We start from the raw sequence: 19,811 nt of genomic DNA, 5'->3' as shown, positions 1-19,811 counted from the left end.
CACAGGACCTAGTTCTGTGCAGCTGTCTAGGGGGAGACAGACTCTGCCTGGAAAAGTCCATCAGCAAAATCACACTTGATGACTACCAGAAAAAAAAACTTTTCATTTCATTCTTGGAGATTTCATGTGAAAGGAGATTCACTGTTAAAGAAAAGCTGAAAACACGCTATAAAAGAACAATTTAATTTGAAAACTCTGCTTAGAGTTAGCTGGATGGTTTGAATCCGTACCAGGAGAAAGCACCTTTTCGCCCTGGAAGCAAGGTAAAACCAGCAGTTACTGGGAACTGAACATCCAAGCTCTGTGGTTTAATGGTTAAAGTACACCTGGAGTCAAGCTACTTGTGTTTTGCTCTGCCACACAGACAGGACACAGCCATGGCATTTTCCATAAATCCCTGGGGGGTGAAAAAATATCTAAATGGACAATCCTCACTTCTAAAGATAGCTCTGGCTGGGAAACATCAGGGCTGGAAGCTGGTGACTACTGCTCTTTAAAATCTTGACCATTAAGCTTCAAGAATTTCAATAATCTTCAGAAAATGGAAGTGTTTCCATTAAACACTATTAATGGTAAATAAAATTACAGAGGTTCCTCTAAATAATTGAGCATGATCCAATTCAATGGCCCAGGACTAAAGTGTTTAGCAAAGTGCTCTAAAACCCATGAGAGATATTATTTGCCTTCTTAAATTGAAAAAATTGTGCAGTTCAAAAATGGTTTCATTTCACATCAGAGCTAATATTCACTCTCTTCCAGGCTGTGGGGGATTTTTGGGGGGTGGAGGTGGGGTGGCGTTTGGGTTTATTATTATTATTATTATTCCTCCATAGCACACCTCATTACTTTAAAACAGTCATCTTTGGAGCACAATCAAACACCTTTTAAATTTGTGTGAAAAAAATTCTGCCTCTCTCCAATTATGATCACCTCTGGTACTCTCTTTGGGCTAACACATTTATGAAGCAAGGTAGAATCTCTGTAAACTACTTTATAAGCATTATTCATCACTGAAAATGTTCCATTTGTTTTCCAAATAGGAGTACTAAAACAGGGAGGGGCTCATATTTTCTTTACAAGACATGCATTTCCATAGCAGATTAACTAAATTTTTAAAAGTATCAATGCCAAGGGTTAAAAGCCAGAAGAATTTAAATAATAAGCTATCTGGTTGGACAACAGTTATTTACATCTATTTCTATCTAAGTTACATTTCTGTGAGCTAAGGAAAAAAGAAAGAGGAAACTGAATTCTTAATTTCTTGTCCAACCTAGGAGCACTGTGCTATTTAGAGGCCACAAGGGAATCACCTAAAAACTCTAAAGCATAAGGCATCTCTTCCTAATGGGGCTGATTTTCAGAGGAACTGAAGGCTGTAACTCCAGCTGAAATTGATGGGAACAGCTTGTTGTGTGGACACTCGGGACACTCCCGAAATGAGTTCCAGAATAGCTCCAAATAAATATCCTGTTCCTTTCATCTGTTACCATTTTGTTGCCATACTTCATATAGGAGGCAGAGAAAGGGCTTCTATCAGGAACTTAATTCTCACCTTAAAACCAAAGAAAGATCAGTTTCCCACACTGCCACCTTCCATGATTTTACAGCAAGTCTGTAAGTATTTGATATTCTTCTGAAAGCTTCACCATCTTGAAGCATGCCACTGGATAAGAATCTCCAGATAAGAAACGTATTTAAGAAATACATTTCTATTCCTCAGTTGATTTTATTTTCCTGTCACAAACTTTAATCCCGTCTTGTAAGTTAGGGCCACAAAGGAAAAGATTTCTGACTCATGATTTTTCATTGCTTGGGGCTGGCAATTGTGACATTTGGTGACTCTGATAATTGCCTGGATTTCAGGTCCTGAACGAGAAAAAACAGAACACAAGCTCCAGCATCATCCAGTCATTGGTTCCTAATTAGATCTTCTCTTTCAAACACAATTAACTTTGTGCAAAATGGGATAACAACTCATCCTAAGACCAGTGAAGAAAACAGTCCCACAACTAACCACATTTTTGTGGTTAACCCTTAAGTATGTTTAGCAACTTAGATTCCTAACCAGCACTACCAGGCAATCCTGCAACCCAGACACACTAACCATCCCTGAAAAACCCCAGATACCTACTCTTGAGGAGTCACCAGCCACATTCATGTTCAAAGGTTTCCTGGTTTTCCACTGCCAGCTTTGACAGAGACTTCCAGGATTTCAGCTGAAGCTATCTGATTGTATTCCTGCACACATTTACAGACCCTGAAACTTAAGATCTAAACTAATTCCAGACCAAGCATGTAGCAGAAAATCCAGCCACACAACTACTTTCCTGTTGTCGACCACCTCCAAAATTAATTGAGCATTCACCTGCTTTAGGAAGCTGTGATGACACCTAATTAAAGCTGGGAGGTAAGTGTTAAATTGTTTCATAGAAAGTCTAATCTTAGTGTTTTACAGATTAACTTCAATCACGTCATAGACTGAATTGGTTCTAAAATGTTAACAGGACCCAAGAACAATTCTGCTTCTCAGAATCTGCCAGTCCTGCTGTGAACACATACTCACTGATACAGAGCTATTCCAAATAACATTTCCCTCTTATTTGCTGAGAAGAAATCATCTTACACTGACAATTATCCAAGCCTAGGTGCCCCAGGGCTAGGTGAAAGGAAACTGTAATGGACGGTATGGGGCCCCCACATCAGATCTCCTCTTGAGCACAGAAATAAAGCCTAAAGCACAGACGCTTCAAAAGCACTTGTGTGCGATAGCTTTCCTCCACTTTCCTCCCAAGACCAGTAAATGCTGCTGCAGTCCTGATGTATGGAGACACTTTAGGAGCTTGAAAGCAAGAGTACACAGCAGGAGATACACCCCAAGACAGAGTTCAAAGATACTTACTGCACCGGGTCAGCAACTCTGAATGAGATTTTAAAACCCATTTTAAAAGTCTCTGAAATAACAGTGACAGGAATTCCAGTCTCACATCCTCAAAACCACCACACAGGCTAATATCAGTGGCATCAAGTCCACAGAGTACATGAGGGATGGGTAAAACTGGCAGATTGCATGCAATACGCACATAGGTTAAAACAGACAAAACAGTGTGTTCCTATTGTTCTACCTGAAGAGCAATATAAATATCAGCTAAGGAGTATTTCACAGAAGCAGCCATTTTCAGCCTGGAGTCCACCTCTGGCTTTAACACAACCTGTCCAAAGCCAAAGATCACGTTCTAGTCTCATTGCACTGAAGCAAATGCAGGGAAACTGAAGGAGCTACTTCACAACTTAGAGGAGCATATAAGAGAAACCGTACTGAGAAGTAGTATGATACTGCTCACTGGGCACATCACGTGTAAAGACCTGGAAGTCACCCACAGAAGAAAGGATGCATGCTGCAGAGTTGGCCAGGTGCACACACAGCACCATGCAGCTGTCACACGGGTCTCCTCATACATCCACCTCCTCACTCACCCTCGCTCTGCTACCATGTCCAGCAACCACCAAAGGTTTCACAAGCAGGGGCTTCCAGAAAACGCTGGACTAGCAGCTGGGCAAGTCAGCACTCAGTTCATGTTCAGGCAAGTGTCTGCCCACTTTGGGATGGTAGAAGTCACTGAAAGGCCTTAGGCCACCTCTCCAATGTATTATTCACACAGAGAAAGAGCACCGCTTCAAGGTCTGCTTACCAACGTCAATTCATTATATCATAAGCTCCTCCCAGTGCAGTGATCACATCCTTCTTTTGTTTAAAAGGGCTGCATGCATGACTAAATGCAGTCACAGATCATGTATAAACACCTTCATTTAATATTCAGATCCAGCTCTGCAGTCAAACCATATAACCTTTCTCAACATATTACGGCACAGATCAAGACATGGTGTTTGGGTTCGTTGTTTTTTTTTCCCAGATGTAATATTTAAGCACAGCAGTACCCAGAAAACACAGTAATTTTCATCAGTTAATAAGAAAAGCAATATGCATAATGGAAATGGAAACAACAAAACCTGTGGTTAATGCAGCTCAATCAAGGGGACTTGCTTGTTTCCTAGGCTGAACAAGCCATGCTCTCTCATCTCCTCTCACAGGAGAGACTCTGTTCCTCTTCTCTGCACATCCAGTCTAGAATGGACCAGCACATGGAAACGCAGGTTCTGCAGCAAGTATACTCAACAAATCCATCAAGATAGGACAGTAACTTAACATTCAGAAATAGCAAATTTACTGCTTGGTTTTACAAGGGGGTAAACGTTTCTGGTCTGAAAGTCTGGTCTAGATAAAATGCAGCTTTAGAACAGATCTGGAAAGCAAAGATAATTAAATGACACTGAGGTAAGGAAAAATATATATTTGCAAATGCCTCTGAAGGAATGTGGCCAAGACTGGGGGTAAATCAAATTATATTAGTAACTGGAAATGGAAAGAAACAGTACACATGAAGTATCCAAAGTATACCAAAAGAGATCTCTAAAGTATCAAGGAAACAAAAAAAATAGGAGTTTTGTCATTTTCTTTGATAGAAAAGTGTCTATGTCTTATAGAATTTGAGTTCAGCTTCTTTGCTTTCTAGTTTACAAGTGGTTTGGTCACGCTTGCATCAACATCTCAGTATCAACAGGAACGTGTGATGCAATACAGACAGGCACTTGGATCTACAGGTCTTCCCTTTGACAGCAAAAAAATTCAGTGGTATGGTAAACCCAGACACAGCTGCCTGAAACAGCAAATCCAAACCTACAGCCTACTCCCAGCTGACTTGAGTTCAAGTTCAGACACTCCAGCAGATGCACACTGCAGCTGGCAGGCAGCCAGTTAACAAGACCAGGCGTTCTGAGAGCTTAGAAACAGGCGGTGCAGATGTGAGGCTCCAGAACAAATAAAAGTCTCTCACTGCAGTGCACCAAACAGGGCTTCCTTGGTGCAACACCTTCTCTATCATTACTTGGGCAAAAGAGAAGAAATTTGCCTGCCACAAGAAAATAAATAAATAAATAAATAAAAATTTTACAAGTACTGCCCATAACGCTCTAAGGAGGAATGCCCCCACAGGGATGAAAGGCCTTCTTTTGAAGCCATCCAGCAGTATCACACTGATCATTTTTAGACATGGACCAAGCACAGCTACAAGGAATGCAACTGCTGCAGCTATCATCCTTCCTCCAGGGGAAATCAACACCAGCCACTGATGTGGGAGGAAAGGCACAGCCAGTGGCAATGCCCCTGTGATAAACCCATCGCTTCCCACCACAGTTCCTGTACTGATCCAGATGGATCCCTGGGGAGGTCTAGCAGCGCAATTCCCAGGGACAGTGACAGACACCCACAACTCTCTCCTCTCTGTTCACATCCCAAGGATGTGCAACGCCAACCTGCTATCCTCAAAGAAGGTTTACAAGAAGCCTCAAGCACAACTTTAAATACCGTTCTAAAGCTCAAAATCAGAGCTGGCCTTTTAATTTCAACCACAAAGTGATTCTGTACATTTTAATTAATTAGTTTAATTACTGGTAGCAGATTTATTATACAGGCCAAAAAAAGCTTTTTGTGCAGTTCATCCCTTCTCTAATTTGAATAAAATATTCATTGAAAGGCCAAGTTTTGCATGTTTGACAGTGCCCAAGTTACCATTTTTACCACCAACCTTCCCCCAAAATGCAGTATCTGCATTCACTTTGGCAAGCAGGCACACTAGATTTACACCTAAACAATATGTGTTTTGATTCTGGCACATCCCAGCTCTCAATAATCCACCTGAAATCTATGCCAATTATTTTCAGCATGAGAATAACTGGCAGTTATTACAGCTCTGCTCACAGAATAAACAAGCAAAACATGAAGTGCATTAAACAAATGTCCCCATGACCCATTCTGTTGCAATGAACAGAATCCAGCCACCTGTTCCACCATGGATGCAATAACTTGGATGAATGGCAGAGAAGGAAGATCAGTCTGCAGAATCTTTTCCCAAAGTTTCTCTTTTCCAATGTGGACCCCTAAAACTGGCCTGTGCCCTGCTGAAGGCACCAGTTCTGGCTGCCCCGATTCCTTGGTGCTACCCTGCTGAGCAGATAGGACAACAGAGCTCATCACACTCACATTAAATGCATCCACTGGAAATGAGACAGCTCTTTGAAAAACATTAAAATGCTGGTTTCAAAGATATTGAAAGTATCTGAAGGGCTTGTTTTTTGTGGGTTTTTTTGAACAGGATAAACAGTGTTATGAAGCACAGTTTGAATTGACTTTGTACATCTGGAGTAAAGATACCTTAATCTGGTACATTTCCAGCTTCTGTGAAACCTTCTGTACAATTATTTTGGTTTTTTAGATGAAAAGGGGAAAAGAGAAGAAATATTTAAAAGTAAGTTAATGAAAGATCTTGACTGGACGCATAACAGAGACCAGTTGGAGAAAACCAGTCCTTGTGAGATTCATGACACAAGCTACAAACCCTCAAAGACATAAAGAACAACATTTGGGTAACCTTTTCTTGAATCTGTTCATAAGGCATGTTCCATTATGTTTGCTGTATGAAGCTGATTTAAACAGGTTTTCAATTCTTTGCTTATTACTATCAGATCAAAAGATGGGCAACCATGCAGAAGGCGGCTTAGCAAAACTGCAGGTGCTTTTTGGACTACCACAGTAAGTATAATGCACTGAACTGAAAAACCCTACTTGCTGATTACTGGCAAACACACAATAGGAACTGCAGAGACAGTTTTTTCCCCTTTCCCTCAGAAGTGTAAAAGCTGGAAAGGGCCAGTATTGCTGGCAAGGACATGACTAGTCATGAAAACTTCAGGCAAGGTGGTGAAAGGAAGAATGCAGGAGAGTGACAGTGCTCTCCCGTGCCTGCAGAGATGGCACTCAGCTGAAGAAGCAAAGAACTTACGTCACACGATGTCAGCTACCGTTACTAAGGAAACAGCACCAGATAACCCAGGCTGAAAACATCCACATCCAGTTTCTAACAGAAATGCCTGTCCACTAAAGATGCTACAAATATCCACAGAGCTTGCGTCATTTCATTATACTCTGACTGACAACACAATACCAGTGAAATTCATTCAACAGCAACCTGGTAGCCCAAAGGAATTTGGAATTTTTGTCCCAGCACTGCACACAGTCCAAACTGAACCAGTACGGCTCTGAATCACAGAGCTTGGTCTTTTAACCAGATAGGATGACAACGTAGCTGGAATGTAACTAGGTTACAGACTGTGTTGAGAACAAATGCAAAAGCGTCTGCAATGCTTCCCACAAGGATGAAAATGTCCACACTGTTTTCCTTTTCTTAGATCACAGAGGTGAAGACTACAGATTGTAACCACAATGTCTTGGCTTACAACAAATCTCTCCCACTGGATGAGCAAACTGACCTGCACAGAGGCATTATTCCTCCACGGACCAGGAAGGGTGGTACAGAGCTGTCCCAGCTCTGGAGAATGGCATTTCCTTCAGGAGCTTGCAAAGGTGAACTCACTGCTTCATACTCGGTGCTCAGCATGTTAGACAGGTAGTGTGAAGACTGTCTCTCCTATCTTAAGACAAGTTTTCTGTAGCCTCAGGGAAAGGAGCCCTCCTACCCACTGGATGCCAACTATCTCCACAGAGTCAAATCCAATATAAGCTCCTTTAGATTTGCAAATGAACCTTACACAACGTGTCCTGCTCTTCTGTCCAACTGCACCCTGTGGACTGAATCCAGGACCATGGAGACACATCTTAAGGGCTAGCTAAACTGTGAGAAAACCCATTCAGGCTCAATGCCCCGCAGTAATATGACATGAACAACCTTCTCCTGCTTAACAGATGATGGACCTAAGCTCAGAAATGCTGCATGGGGCTGAAGAGTGACCACTAAACCTGCCATCTCAGTCTTGGAGTTTCTTATGCTTACAAACCCCATGTACTGTAACAGAGAGGCATCAAAAAAAGGTGTAGGAAAAGTGGCCCACACTATTTAATTGGCATCTTTAGCCATTTAGGACCTAGGAGAGCTAGGAAAATTTCAGTTACTGATGCAGACAGGCCCTGAAAATCAGCTACCATGTATTTAAGAGACTCTTACTAAACTCAGCCTTGCAGGAGAGTAAAATGATTCACAAGAAATCTATATTTATAACAAAGATTCACTGAAAATGACTCATGTACTGAGCCAATCTAATTTTAAATAGGAGGGAAAAACCTCTTGAAGAGGCACATGAAACTGGAGTGGGGGAGGGAAGAGAACTGCACACACAGGAGAGTCCCAGCCAGGAGCCGTTAGCCAAATCTACTGGAAACTGTTTCTGCATTCAATTAGCTGAAGTGATGGCAGAACATTCAGCTTCACCTACTTCTCATTTAGAGTTAATTAAGTCCTACATTCAAAGCAGCTGCAGGTTGGAATACTTCCTTAGGACAGGTAGGATTGCTGGGCAATAATAAGGCAGCTCATGGAGAGTTACCAGTTCTTCAGACTCTACAGAATTCAGAACACAAACCCAACTGGAATCACAGTGAGAGGAAGGGAGAAGTATTAAAAAGATTGTACAGTATTCCTAATTTTGGCCAAGCAGATTCTAACAGAAATAGCTGCCGCCCCACTACCCCTTACATCAACACTGCAGCACGTCTTAGAGAATAGTTTCAAAGACAGAGAACAGACACACAACACTAGGAGCTCTCTAGAACAAACAGGCAGCCTGCAGCAACAGCATTGGCTCAGGGTTCCTTCACCTGCTTCTGTCTCGGGACCATTTTCCTCCTCCATATAGTACAAATGTACAGTAGACAAAAGGGGAATATTTAACATAACCACAACCTGAATGGAGGAAACTGCTACAGCCTATATGAATAGCAATAAAACATTAGCCAGAAAACGTGGACAAATCTTGCATTCCTGCACTGACTATGTAGGAATGAATAAATTCTGCTAAGCTGTAAATAAAAGATAACTTGGAAACAGCAAGCAGGCTAGTGAAAGATTAGCCTTGCATACATAATAATCACGCACAGCAGAGCAAGGTGGAATTTCAATGCTGCAACAGTAAAAGACTACTATGCTTTGGCTTTCAGTAATGTGTCAATACTTCTTTGTCTGAACAGTCCACTTATCTCCACAGCCAAATCTAACTTCCACTTGTCTTAACCTCTCCACTGTCATCCGCACACAACTGGGTATGCTTGGCTGCAAATGCTTCGCTCTGTAAACCCAGAAGTGTTTAGATGATGGCTGTTCTCCAATCACTTTCAGCATCGCTCCCAGTTAAGTCTTCAAATTGAAGCACGAAGAGAAAGCAGCCAAGAATTCACAAGCCAACATACATATTTACAAATGCACATAGCTTTAATTCTCAGCAGTACCTTGCTGTGATATTTCTCTACACACCAAAGCCTGATGAATAGCGTTAAATTTTTATTTGCCCTGGTATATTATGGGCTAGATTTCAGAACTGTTGAACCAGCATTCAATAGTTCCTTCTCAGGCACTGAATGAAGTGGCTAAGTCTCCAAAGGAGTACTTTGTGTGAAGTTTCAGGAGCTGACCTCTACTGAGAAACCCAGCATTGGACCATCCTTTACCCACCGACCTACACAGGGTATGCTCCACTCCATCGTCACAACACACACACACAGCAGCCTAAGTCTGCAGGAACCAGGTGAACCACCACCAAATTTTAGAATTTATTTGAATCTTGATTGGTTCACAGAGTTCTGAAACAGCAGCTGCCCTTAGTATACATGGTATTATCTCCAAAGACATTTTATTTTCTTGCTAATTCTTACAGTCATGAGGAAAAGTCACCAATATAATATCTCACTGATTATATTTAAAAATATACAACAATGTCCACAACATCAAAGTCTAAACCTCAGTCTCTCAAATGCACCATTTATGTAATACAGCATTCAATGCACAGCGGAGAGCAAAGAAGCACTGTGAAGATCTGAGACGCACCAATTAGCTGGTGGCATGATGCCAGAAAAATGACTGAGATTTCCATTGCTTCTCCTTCATTAAAAATGGCAATAGCTCTTTCCATGACTTTTTGGACTGGATACTATACACCTATACTCAAAATGAGACACCTTATTCTTCAAATAGATTGAGACAATTTACAGAACAAAGTACTTTCAGCTGGAAGAACGCAGCTGCCAGATTTTAACTCCATCTTTTGGCAGTTATCTCCAAATATACATTATTTAACCAACTAGTGCTTCCTAGTAAATTACCTCATCATTTTGGCTTGGTACTTATTTTGGATAATGCCATTTTAATAAGTTACTTTCTTATTTGTAATGTACACACAGATGTAGCAAATGAAAAGTGACACGGGCTTGAACTCCATGATTTCTTAGATCTAAACCCCTGCATTTACCTCTGACAGCAGGGAATATACATTTCTATAGGAAAAGTAAGATTATGTAGCATTAACTCTTTTGTGTGTTATTTACCACATAAGGCAATGATGTGACTGCTGTCTTCATGTACAAATTTCCGGGTAACAGCTTCTTCCATGATCTGCTTTACCTGAAATAAATAGAAAGAAGTGATTGTAAGATCTCAGCACAAACCAGCACAGTGCTTGGGAGTTTCAGCTCCAACCTTTACTTGCCCCTTCCCCATCACCAAAAGACTAACAACTCACGCACAGGTTACATTTTGCAGGGAAGGAAGGATACAAGCATTTAAGAAGAAAAAGGAAGGACAAACCTGAGCAGTTTTTCATGGGATAAAGGAACCTCTGGTAGAAAAAGGACAGGTCTGTTTGGGTGCTCTGAAATAATTCAGCTTTTATAGGGGCATACCTCAGAGTGCCCTCCAGAGAACTTCAGCGGAAGTTCCAAAGGGCTGTGCAAAATCCACAATAACATGATTCATCCATGGCCTTCCTGCGTACAGTTACTTCTGCTTATGAAGCAGGATTACATATTGCCATGTCTTCTTTCCACTTGTGGCATTCACCTCTTTTTCAAGCACAATGAATCCCTGAGCTACACAGGCATACATTCCAAGAGAGGTTTACAGCAACGTTTCCCCTGTTTGGGGACTCTACATGACACAGTAATTACAAATTACGCCCTCAAAGCTCTGCTGCACCAGACATTATACAAAAATAATATAGTACCTATAGAGAAGACAGTGACTTCAGTTTTTGCTTCTAGACACAATTTAACAATTACAGCAAATAAACTCACATTTATCACACTTCTTACTGATTTAAGACAAAGTTCCTCTCCAGTTTCAAGGCAGATATGTCAAGCTCCCAAGGGAATTAATTGTAGATTACTGACTTTCAAAAATTAAAGAAAACAGACAAATCTTACAATTAGGCTCTTGAAGAAAGGCTGCAGTTACCCTCCACTTACCTGCTAGCTTATTCCTCCCGCAATGGCTTCCTCAACCAGATGAAACCCATTTGCCTCAACCAACCCATTTATCAAACACTCGTTCCTTCCTGGCCATGGAGCACTTGCTTTTCCAGATACAAATCCACAATCATTTTTGCTTCTCTCATTTGTGAGCTATAATTACAGAGTCAGGACACTCTGCCTAAATAAATGCCACATCACTTTCAATATATGAAAGTAAGCGCTACTGTGGCAGAAGATTTAGCAAGATACTCTTTTCTTCCAACATTTTTTTTTCTTTTTAACTTGAAAACGATTTTTACAGCAGTCCTGGAATCCAACAAATAGTGAATTATCTGGCAGGTTATCACTGCGTAGCTACTCTTTACCAACAAGCTCAGCAGCACGGCCTGTACACCAACTTGGTCTGAGCTGAGTGCCAGCGCAAGCTGCACAGCAATGGTCCCCACTAGCCTGCCACAGGGGCTAGGTCTGCAAACCTGGGAGACGACACACGCTTCCCAGCAGGGCTGGCAACTGTGCACTCAGCTCTCCTTAGGCTAAGTCTGGTACCTGAGATAACAATTTTAAAACTAGCTGGGTTACCAATTCGTTGCAGCACTGACGGGTCCAAAGGTTTTAAGCCGCCTCACTCAGCACTGGAACCAGGAAAAGCTGCAGGTGCACTGCTTGATCAACAGCTGTACTTGTACTGCTGTAATGATGAGGTGGCAGCTGCCTATGAAGGTGCCTTCTCCCATTTAGAGGGCTTCTTCCTCCAGTAAGATCATATGCAAGGGCAATTCTGGATGCTGTAATCAAGCATGCCTCCCCCCAATAATCATCTTGAGGCCTCCATGCCCACTCGTATACCCCCACCCTGGCTGGCAGCTCCAGCACCGGCACTTGCTGCCTCTTAACACACGGTGTTCTCCTCACCTCAAATTCCGCACCAAGTTGGTCCTACAGAATTTGGTCATCTTATCAAACAGGAGTCCTCTAGGTTGCAAAGAAAACACTGGGGGGGGGGGGGGGGGTAGGGGATGGGGAAGCAAACACATAAGAGGCTTTGAAAGCAGAACATTTTGTATCAGAGGACTTCAAAGCAAGTCTTTTGCACTTTATAAAACCTTGCTCACTGCTCATATGCTGAAGCTTGACAATATCAACAAGGCAGTTTTATTCCTTCATGTGGAATTTCTGACATGGTGTTAGAACTTTGAACCTTACAGTAAAGCAGTGAGAGGTGGAGGAGTAAGAGGATACCAAGAAAGAAGCAGAGGTGTGAGAAGGTCTCATGGGTGGGAAATCACACAGGAAAACTATGATTATTCTGTTTACCCAGCAATCCCCTTCTCACATTTTTATTTGTGTCATTGTTGATTTATAAGCTTGATGTATGTTTGTCTTGGCAGGAACCCAAAAAAATTTGTTCCAAACCTCACCTAGAGGTTTGCAATCTTCTAGATAACAGCACCTAGGCAGACCACAGCTCAGCAAAGGAAAGGAGACAAGACAGCTGCACAGCTCTGCCTTGTTTAAATTCCAGCTCATACCCTGACCTGCATTTTCACACGTGGGAGGCAGCTTGTTCCGGCAAAGCAGCACAGAGACAGTGCCATCCACTGCCTCCAAGCCAACTCATCTCCATGCCTCAGCCGACCCATCTGTGAAAGGACAGTGACCCAACCCATGCCAGCTGTTCTGATTTCACTGGATCAAAACTATATTTAATCTACCAAATGAAAGGCCTGATTTACTAAAGGTAAAAAGTACCCCGAGTGCCGCTAGCACTAAGGTGGACAGAAGAGGAAGCGCAGGAGAGCTGCACCAGGGTAAGTCATGCACATACAACCAAAGATCACAGGCATGAATTCAGGCACCATTCAGACTGCAGACTGAGATATCAGTCTCAGCTCCCCAGAGAACAGCAACCAGAATTAAATTCCTGACAACAGGGAGGAAGAAGAGTCGTTTACTAGGAGCCAGACCTCTGGAGCTCAGAGGCCAATTCCCTGCTATCATACATTTCCCAGGTATAACCCATCATTAGTCTTTATTAGCTCAGTATGTTATTTAGATCCTAGTCTGTAGCTCCGGAACAAAAAATGTGAAGTGTATAAAAAACAATTAGAAAGAAAAAGATCAGACGTAATAATCAACCCTGCTTTTACACATAGCACCATATGGTCAGCTTATCAGCAGACTTTGAAGCCAGGACCTTGAGCTAAGCAGCACAGACCAGGCAAGGAATCTCTGTCCACTCCCAACTGCCACCGAATACAGAGCAGCCTTTGCACATTTTTCTAGAGAGTTAGAGAATGTTATTAGAAAATATTTCAGGGCATAGACAGTAGACATGAAGATTCAAAAGCTGGAATGCAGTGTTCTTCAATCCCACGTCATTCCTCACTGCCACGTAATTCAGTGATGCTCCAGGCAAGGAGCTAAATCAAATGTTTCTGATCAAATGGAACACAAGCTTTTTCCTTTTTTTCTTCCCTTGCAATTTTGTGCAGCTCCCTTTGTAGGGAATTATGCTGTTATGTCTCTGTATTCTGGGGAGGCTTTTGTCAATCAAGCTTTCTGAGCATAAGCCTACACAGACACCCACTTGCAGATATCAGTGGACCTGCCCAAACTGCAAATGAATGTCATTAAACCAACCATCAACATCCCACCCCCCCTTGTTCACCCATCGACCTGCAGGTAAAGAAATCTATTCAGCCTACTGAACTGTTTGTGCAAGGGATGGATGGAGGGCTGCAGCTTTCAGCTGGAGCCAGTGCTGCTAACAGAGAGGGGCCTGGAGAGAAACCTGCTCGGGTAGGAAGGAGGAGGCAGAGGTTTGGCTGAGGTGTGACACAGGCTCCCTCCATCGCCTTGGAAACATCCCTCCTGTTCTCTGTGCCTCCTAAGATCGATACAGGACCTATTCATCATCAAAGGTAACAGGCTCCATCTGCACCACATTTACCAACCACTGGAGAGCAAGCATAGGAAAGCTCTACCTATCTGAGTAAAGATCTTGGTATCTGAGGAGTGAAGAATGTCCTGGTGGTAGCATTTTCCAGGTAAAGCAAAGCAAGCTCCTCGCACACAAGCTGACAAGCTTTTGCACAATGTTACAATGGATCACTGCTCTGACCTTCTCCTACATCCTACAATGGCCAAAACTTTCAGAAGCAGTCAAACACCAAACATATTAAATAATCCGTGTATTATGACATGAGATTCACCGAAGAAAAATACAAGAGAAACTACTTTGATTTTTAAGTTGTTATAATGAAGCTTTAAAAATGGAAATAGATCCAAATTTTGCAACAAACTGTATAAGAGATCAAGAAAATGAAGACTACTAAAGACATGATATGCACTGACTATACACCAATTTATTCACAAGCACAGGGCTGGAAGAGACCCTCAGGTATTGCCTTTTGCCTTTTCCATCCCTCTGTACAGTTCCCGGTCTGTTCCAATGGGCACGGTTAGGACTTGCCTTACTGCAATTCTGCTAAACTGTCACAATGATGGGTTTCTGACCAGGGCCAACCCAGCACATCTCAATATATCTGCAACCTTCAGGGTTAGGAATGACCTTTCCAACCAGCACCACTCTTTCAGAATACAGGTTGCAGCACTTTCCCCAACCATATATCACGATGGGATGCTGGGACATGATGAGAAGCACCACAGGGACAATGCAGCATCAGACATGAAGAACAGTGGTCACAAAATGCTGGAATAACCAGGACCACCGTTAATACCCACAGCATTTTTTTTCCCCTCAAAGGAGAAAACCGTATGTCCAGCATCCATGCATTCTTTGTGTTGCATAGTTTCTGTTAATCTCATTTACTGATCGCTCCTGCTGCACTGCCTCTTTGTTACTCTTCATGAAAAACTGGGTGGTGTAAATACAAGCTGCTAAATAAATACTATATTTCTACTCAGAAGTGGCTGCATTTTACTTGTAGGATGAGTAATTGTATTTCTGAAGTCCTCTGATTTTTTTTTCAGGGTGAAACTGCTAAGGCTATTGTTAGCCTGTTTGTTTCACAGCTAGAAAGAGTGCCCTGTTTGAAGACAGAAATGGCAAACCCCCCTCTATTTCAGTAGATAGAAGAAAATGGCCAGAGAAAAGCCTGTTTTATAAGTCTGCTTGTCACAACAGATTTTCCTGCAGAGAGAGATAAATATTTGAAATGTGAACTTACAAGCAGCCTCAGCACGAATCCAGGTAGAGCTAAATTTTCAAAACACATTACCTGTCCTCCTTTCTGTTACAGTCAACAAAAATCCTTTACCAGTGGGAATTGAAAGCCCATCTGAGAAAAAGCAAACATTAAATTTTCCCAAAGGAAAAATGCAAAAGTTTTTGTTGAGAGGGAGAGACAAAATAAAAAAAAAAACACTCACTTTGCATCAGGTGACTTCAGAGACAACCACTTTATATTTTGCAAAGACAACTGAATTTTAATAGGCTTGGTATAAACAACATACAAAAAGAATATGCTTACTCTGAACTCCATTAGATATTGAGGTTACATGAAAATAATTTGATGGCAAGAAAAGGCTGAGTTCAAAGGACAAGGAAAGAAGAGAATGATCACTTTGAGAATGCACACAGACCAGTCAAGTTTTCAGAACAAGACAACCAACACACAACACGCACACAGGTAAAAGCAGCTGTGTGAAAAGTCACAAAGAATAAAAAATGAGGTTGAAAATTCTATTAGAAAAAGTTAATTACCATCATTAAGGGCAGCATAATCTGCTGGTTGGTATACTAGTGGTTTGTATTCAATTCCTGGCTCCACTAATGGATTATGCAAAAGAAAAACAGCATCTCAATCTCAGTGTCTCTGACTGCCTCCTGATGCCATTTGTTGTAACATGAGCAGAACATACACAGTCCCCTTCCACATGTCTGTGCAGTGCACAGGCAACAGGTGCTACCTTAACGTGCAAACAGTCACCAAAAAGCTCTCAAGACTATTTTAGGATGGAAAGCTCTGGGCAGCCCCAAAAAAGCCAAGCCAATTTAAACCCTCTAGAACAGCATTTTTGAGGATTTGGAGAAGAAAAATACCAAACCAAATACAAAACAAAAATGCAGATGACATAGAAGGTACAAGTAACACTTTCAAGCATTATTCAAGTAATTTAAAAGCTAGAGTCCTATTAAAAACATTTTAGAGACTTTTAAAAACAAATTAGCCTCAGATTTTTTAATGATATACCAATTGCTCCCCTTGGCTCGAGCTGGCTTGAATCATGAAAACCCATTACACTTTCAATTTTGTACATTAGCACAAGATTGCAATATTCTGAGTTGAAAAACATTTCGCAAATTTATTTATATATTTAAACATTAACCTGGAAGAGCAAGTGCACACACTTCTAAATCAAACCTTACAAACCTCTTTGCTCAAAGGTCCTAGTTTAAGCTAAAATTTCTAAATGAAGTGGTAGGTTCACGGCTGCATTAAGCTGCAGCATTTAGTGTGTGAGCAAGCAACAGGTAACACCTGCTCGGTGCTCTGCAGCCAGCTGCTGGCTGGGTCATTCTAGGACATAGCCCTACAATTTTACGTATAGATTGTTCTTTACATGTCTATCCCTACTCTACCGCTTCCAGTCAACTACGCTGACTGAAACGTCTATCATTTTGTGGTGTCAACACTAACAAGTATTAGGACACCAGATTCAGGCTCAGGAACCTTGGCCGTAGCAAGTTTTTTCATTTGAGCTTTAATGAATCCTCCTCTCTGGCTACTTGTAATTTCCCCAGCTATGAACCGGGGGAGGGGAAGGAGCAGAAGGATAGTTAGCCTTTTAAAAATACTTTTTATTGCTGTGATGGATAAGCATTACACCTTCACTTAGCTCCTGTGCAAGAACAGGCAGTTACACATGGCTGTTACATGGTCAGCGCCACAAAAATGCAAACTATGGTGCTTGGCCGTACAGGGGAGAAGTGGCTGCTCACTAAGCTGACAGCTCCACCCAGAACATGTTCACAAAGGTGCTCTTAGACCAAGGCATGCTTACACCATCACACACCTCCTCCCACAGCACCTTGGCAGGGACCCCAGTCCACACACACTTGGAGTGGTCTCAACAGAGGCCTTGCTCTGCAGTCAGGGCCACTCCACCCAAACGCAAAGACAGTAGGAGCCAAGCACATCCTACCAGGTGAGAAGCATCATTCTTTAAAAAGACTGAAGCACTACCAGTCCAAACACAAGCATGATCAAATGCCATCATCCCCATTTGGGCATGGACAAGGCTGTTCAGTAGTTTATCCATGACTGGATCTCAGGGTGCCCTGGCACAGAAACATCACACAACCATTTCTAAGAACAACCATGCCAACTGACCCAGCCCTCCTTCCCACTTTCTCAGCACACTTCCCAAAGGCCAGGTGTTAACACCATGGGAGCAGACACTTCTGCCAGGACTCTCCGTTTGGGAGCCAGCTCAGCTCACTCAAAGGTATCTTAGGACTAGCTTTCCTACCACCCATTTTCCCCTTTCTCCTCTAAAACTCCCAGCTAAGCAAAAGTTACTAAGAAAGGTGTAATAAGGGACATAAAACCCCAGGGAAAAGGAGTCTGGACAGTCTTGTTACAGACTCTTGCCTCAGCAGGCAGAACCATTGAATCGTTTAGGTTGGAAAAGACCTTTGAGCCCATCGAGCCCAGCCGTTGCCCCAGCACTGCCGAGCCCATCACCAACCCATGTCCCCAAGCGCCGCATCCGCGTGTTTTCCAAACGCCTCCCGCATGGTGACCCCAGCAGCTCCCCGGGCAGCCCGTCCCAGTGCTCGACCACCCTGGCGGTGGAGACATTTTTCCAGACACCCAGGCTGAGCCTCCCCTGGCGCAGCCCGAGGCCATCCCCCCCTCTCCTGAGGCACAGGACAACGCAGCTGCCTGGGGCTGCAGGGCACAAGCCCAGGGGCGCATCCCTTCTCCCAGCCTCACTCAGAATCCCCAGCAAAACCAGCGACACGGTTCTGGGGCAGCCCTGCACCGCCAGCCCCAACTGCCCGGCTGAAGCACAGCCTTTATTTATTTATTTCAGTCACGGGGAGGTCGCATACCCCCCCGCAACAGCACGGAGAGGGCTGAACAGTCGTAGCCGAACAAACCCTCCGCTCCCCAACGGGAAACCAGGATTTAATTCACCTTGATAAAGCTTTATCCTACTTGCTCCAGGAGAACTCTTTTAACTACCATCCCTACTGCAAGAGAGATTAAACACGTAAACCACGCGGAAGGGTCGCCCCCCAGCAGGCGCGCTGCGTCCCCTGAGGGGACCTCCGGGCGCGCCTCGCAGCCGCGGCCGGGCCCCCCGGGAAGCCGCTCGCCCTCCTCCCCCCTCACCTCCTTCTTCACGTTCCACAGCAGCTTCTCCTTCACGGCGTCCGCCGAGCAGCTCATGGCGGAGCGGGGAGCAGGGCCGCCCGCCGCGCCCCACGCTCAGAGCCGCCCGCCCACACCGCTGCGGGAGCGCCCGCGGGGCGAAGACTCCGCGCTGCCCGGCCGAGCGCGGCCAGGCTGCAGCGAACCGCACAGCTCCTCCGCCATGTTCCGCGGCTGCCGCTGGCGTCAGGCGGTGGGGCGGGGCGAGCCCGCACCTGCCGCCGCCGCCCCGGCTGCGCAGGGCGCCATGGCAACCGCCCGGAGCCCGCCACCGCGCCTGAGGTAACGCGCGGCGCTGGGGTGGCCCCGGCAGCCGCGGGCCCCGGAGCCCCGACTTCGTACGGCACCAGCCCCTGCCCACCCCAGCCGTGAAGGAGCCGAGAGGCGCCCGGGCAGCCCAGACGATCAGTATTTCCCCGGGAGCGCAGCAGCGGCGCACCGGCCTTTAGAGAGGGGAAGGGGGCTGAAAGCATCAGGTTAGTGACAAACGTTAAATCTGCTTTTTCTAGTGTTTATTTCCGTATTTCACACTAAAGGCGTGAACAGCATACTTGGCTTATTTGATTCACTGTCCGATCTTGGCAAAAGGACACTTCCCAAAATCACGAGGGATGCTCAGGGTCAAGCTCATCCTTCCATAGCAAATAAGGTTGAAGGCAAGATCATTCCTTCAGCAGAGGTATTCAGGATACTTAATAAACCAGAGCTTGCTCCCAGCAAGTCCTCCAGCAACTGCTGAAAATCCTGCATTAGTTGTGGCTGCAAAGGAAAAGATGCTACAGGCAGAAAAGCAAAACCGAAGAAAAGTGGTTCCATTTTTGAAATAGGCAGCAGATAGTAGAGACTGAATTGTATCACCCAGTCCAAAGAACCAAAAGACCTACCACGATGAATAAGAGCAGGCTGTTTCTACAAGCTCTCATACAACACAAAGTTAGGTAGGAGCACCTACCTTAACAGGTAAACCAATTCTCAACACTACCATAGTGGGAAAGAATAGCCAGTACACACCAGAAACCAGTTATGTAAGAGACATTTCT

The 19,811-nt window shown here is 43.8% G+C and overlaps 1 protein-coding gene across 7 annotated transcripts in view; it reads right to left on the bottom strand.

Annotated features, from left to right (window-relative positions):
- The window catches only part of SGSM2 (small G protein signaling modulator 2), a 62,965-nt gene extending 44,023 nt beyond the window's left edge, over positions 1-18,942 (bottom strand). For all 7 annotated transcript variants that reach the window (XM_055721284.1, XM_055721307.1, XM_055721301.1 and 4 more), the window contains exons 1-2: positions 18,733-18,942; positions 10,445-10,520 (exon numbers count right to left, since the gene is read on the bottom strand). In XM_055721284.1, coding sequence (XP_055577259.1) covers positions 10,445-10,520; positions 18,733-18,789 — 133 coding nt within the window. In that variant the 5' untranslated portion in view covers positions 18,790-18,942. The remainder of the gene's footprint in view (positions 1-10,444; positions 10,521-18,732) is intronic.
- Between the last annotated feature and the right edge of the window lie 869 nt (positions 18,943-19,811).

This window comes from Falco cherrug, chromosome 1, assembly GCF_023634085.1.
Source record: "Falco cherrug isolate bFalChe1 chromosome 1, bFalChe1.pri, whole genome shotgun sequence".
NCBI classification, from domain to species: domain Eukaryota; kingdom Metazoa; phylum Chordata; class Aves; order Falconiformes; family Falconidae; genus Falco; species Falco cherrug.
The sequence above is the reverse complement of the archived record's forward strand: the minus strand, read 5'-3'. Positions and strand labels throughout refer to the sequence as shown.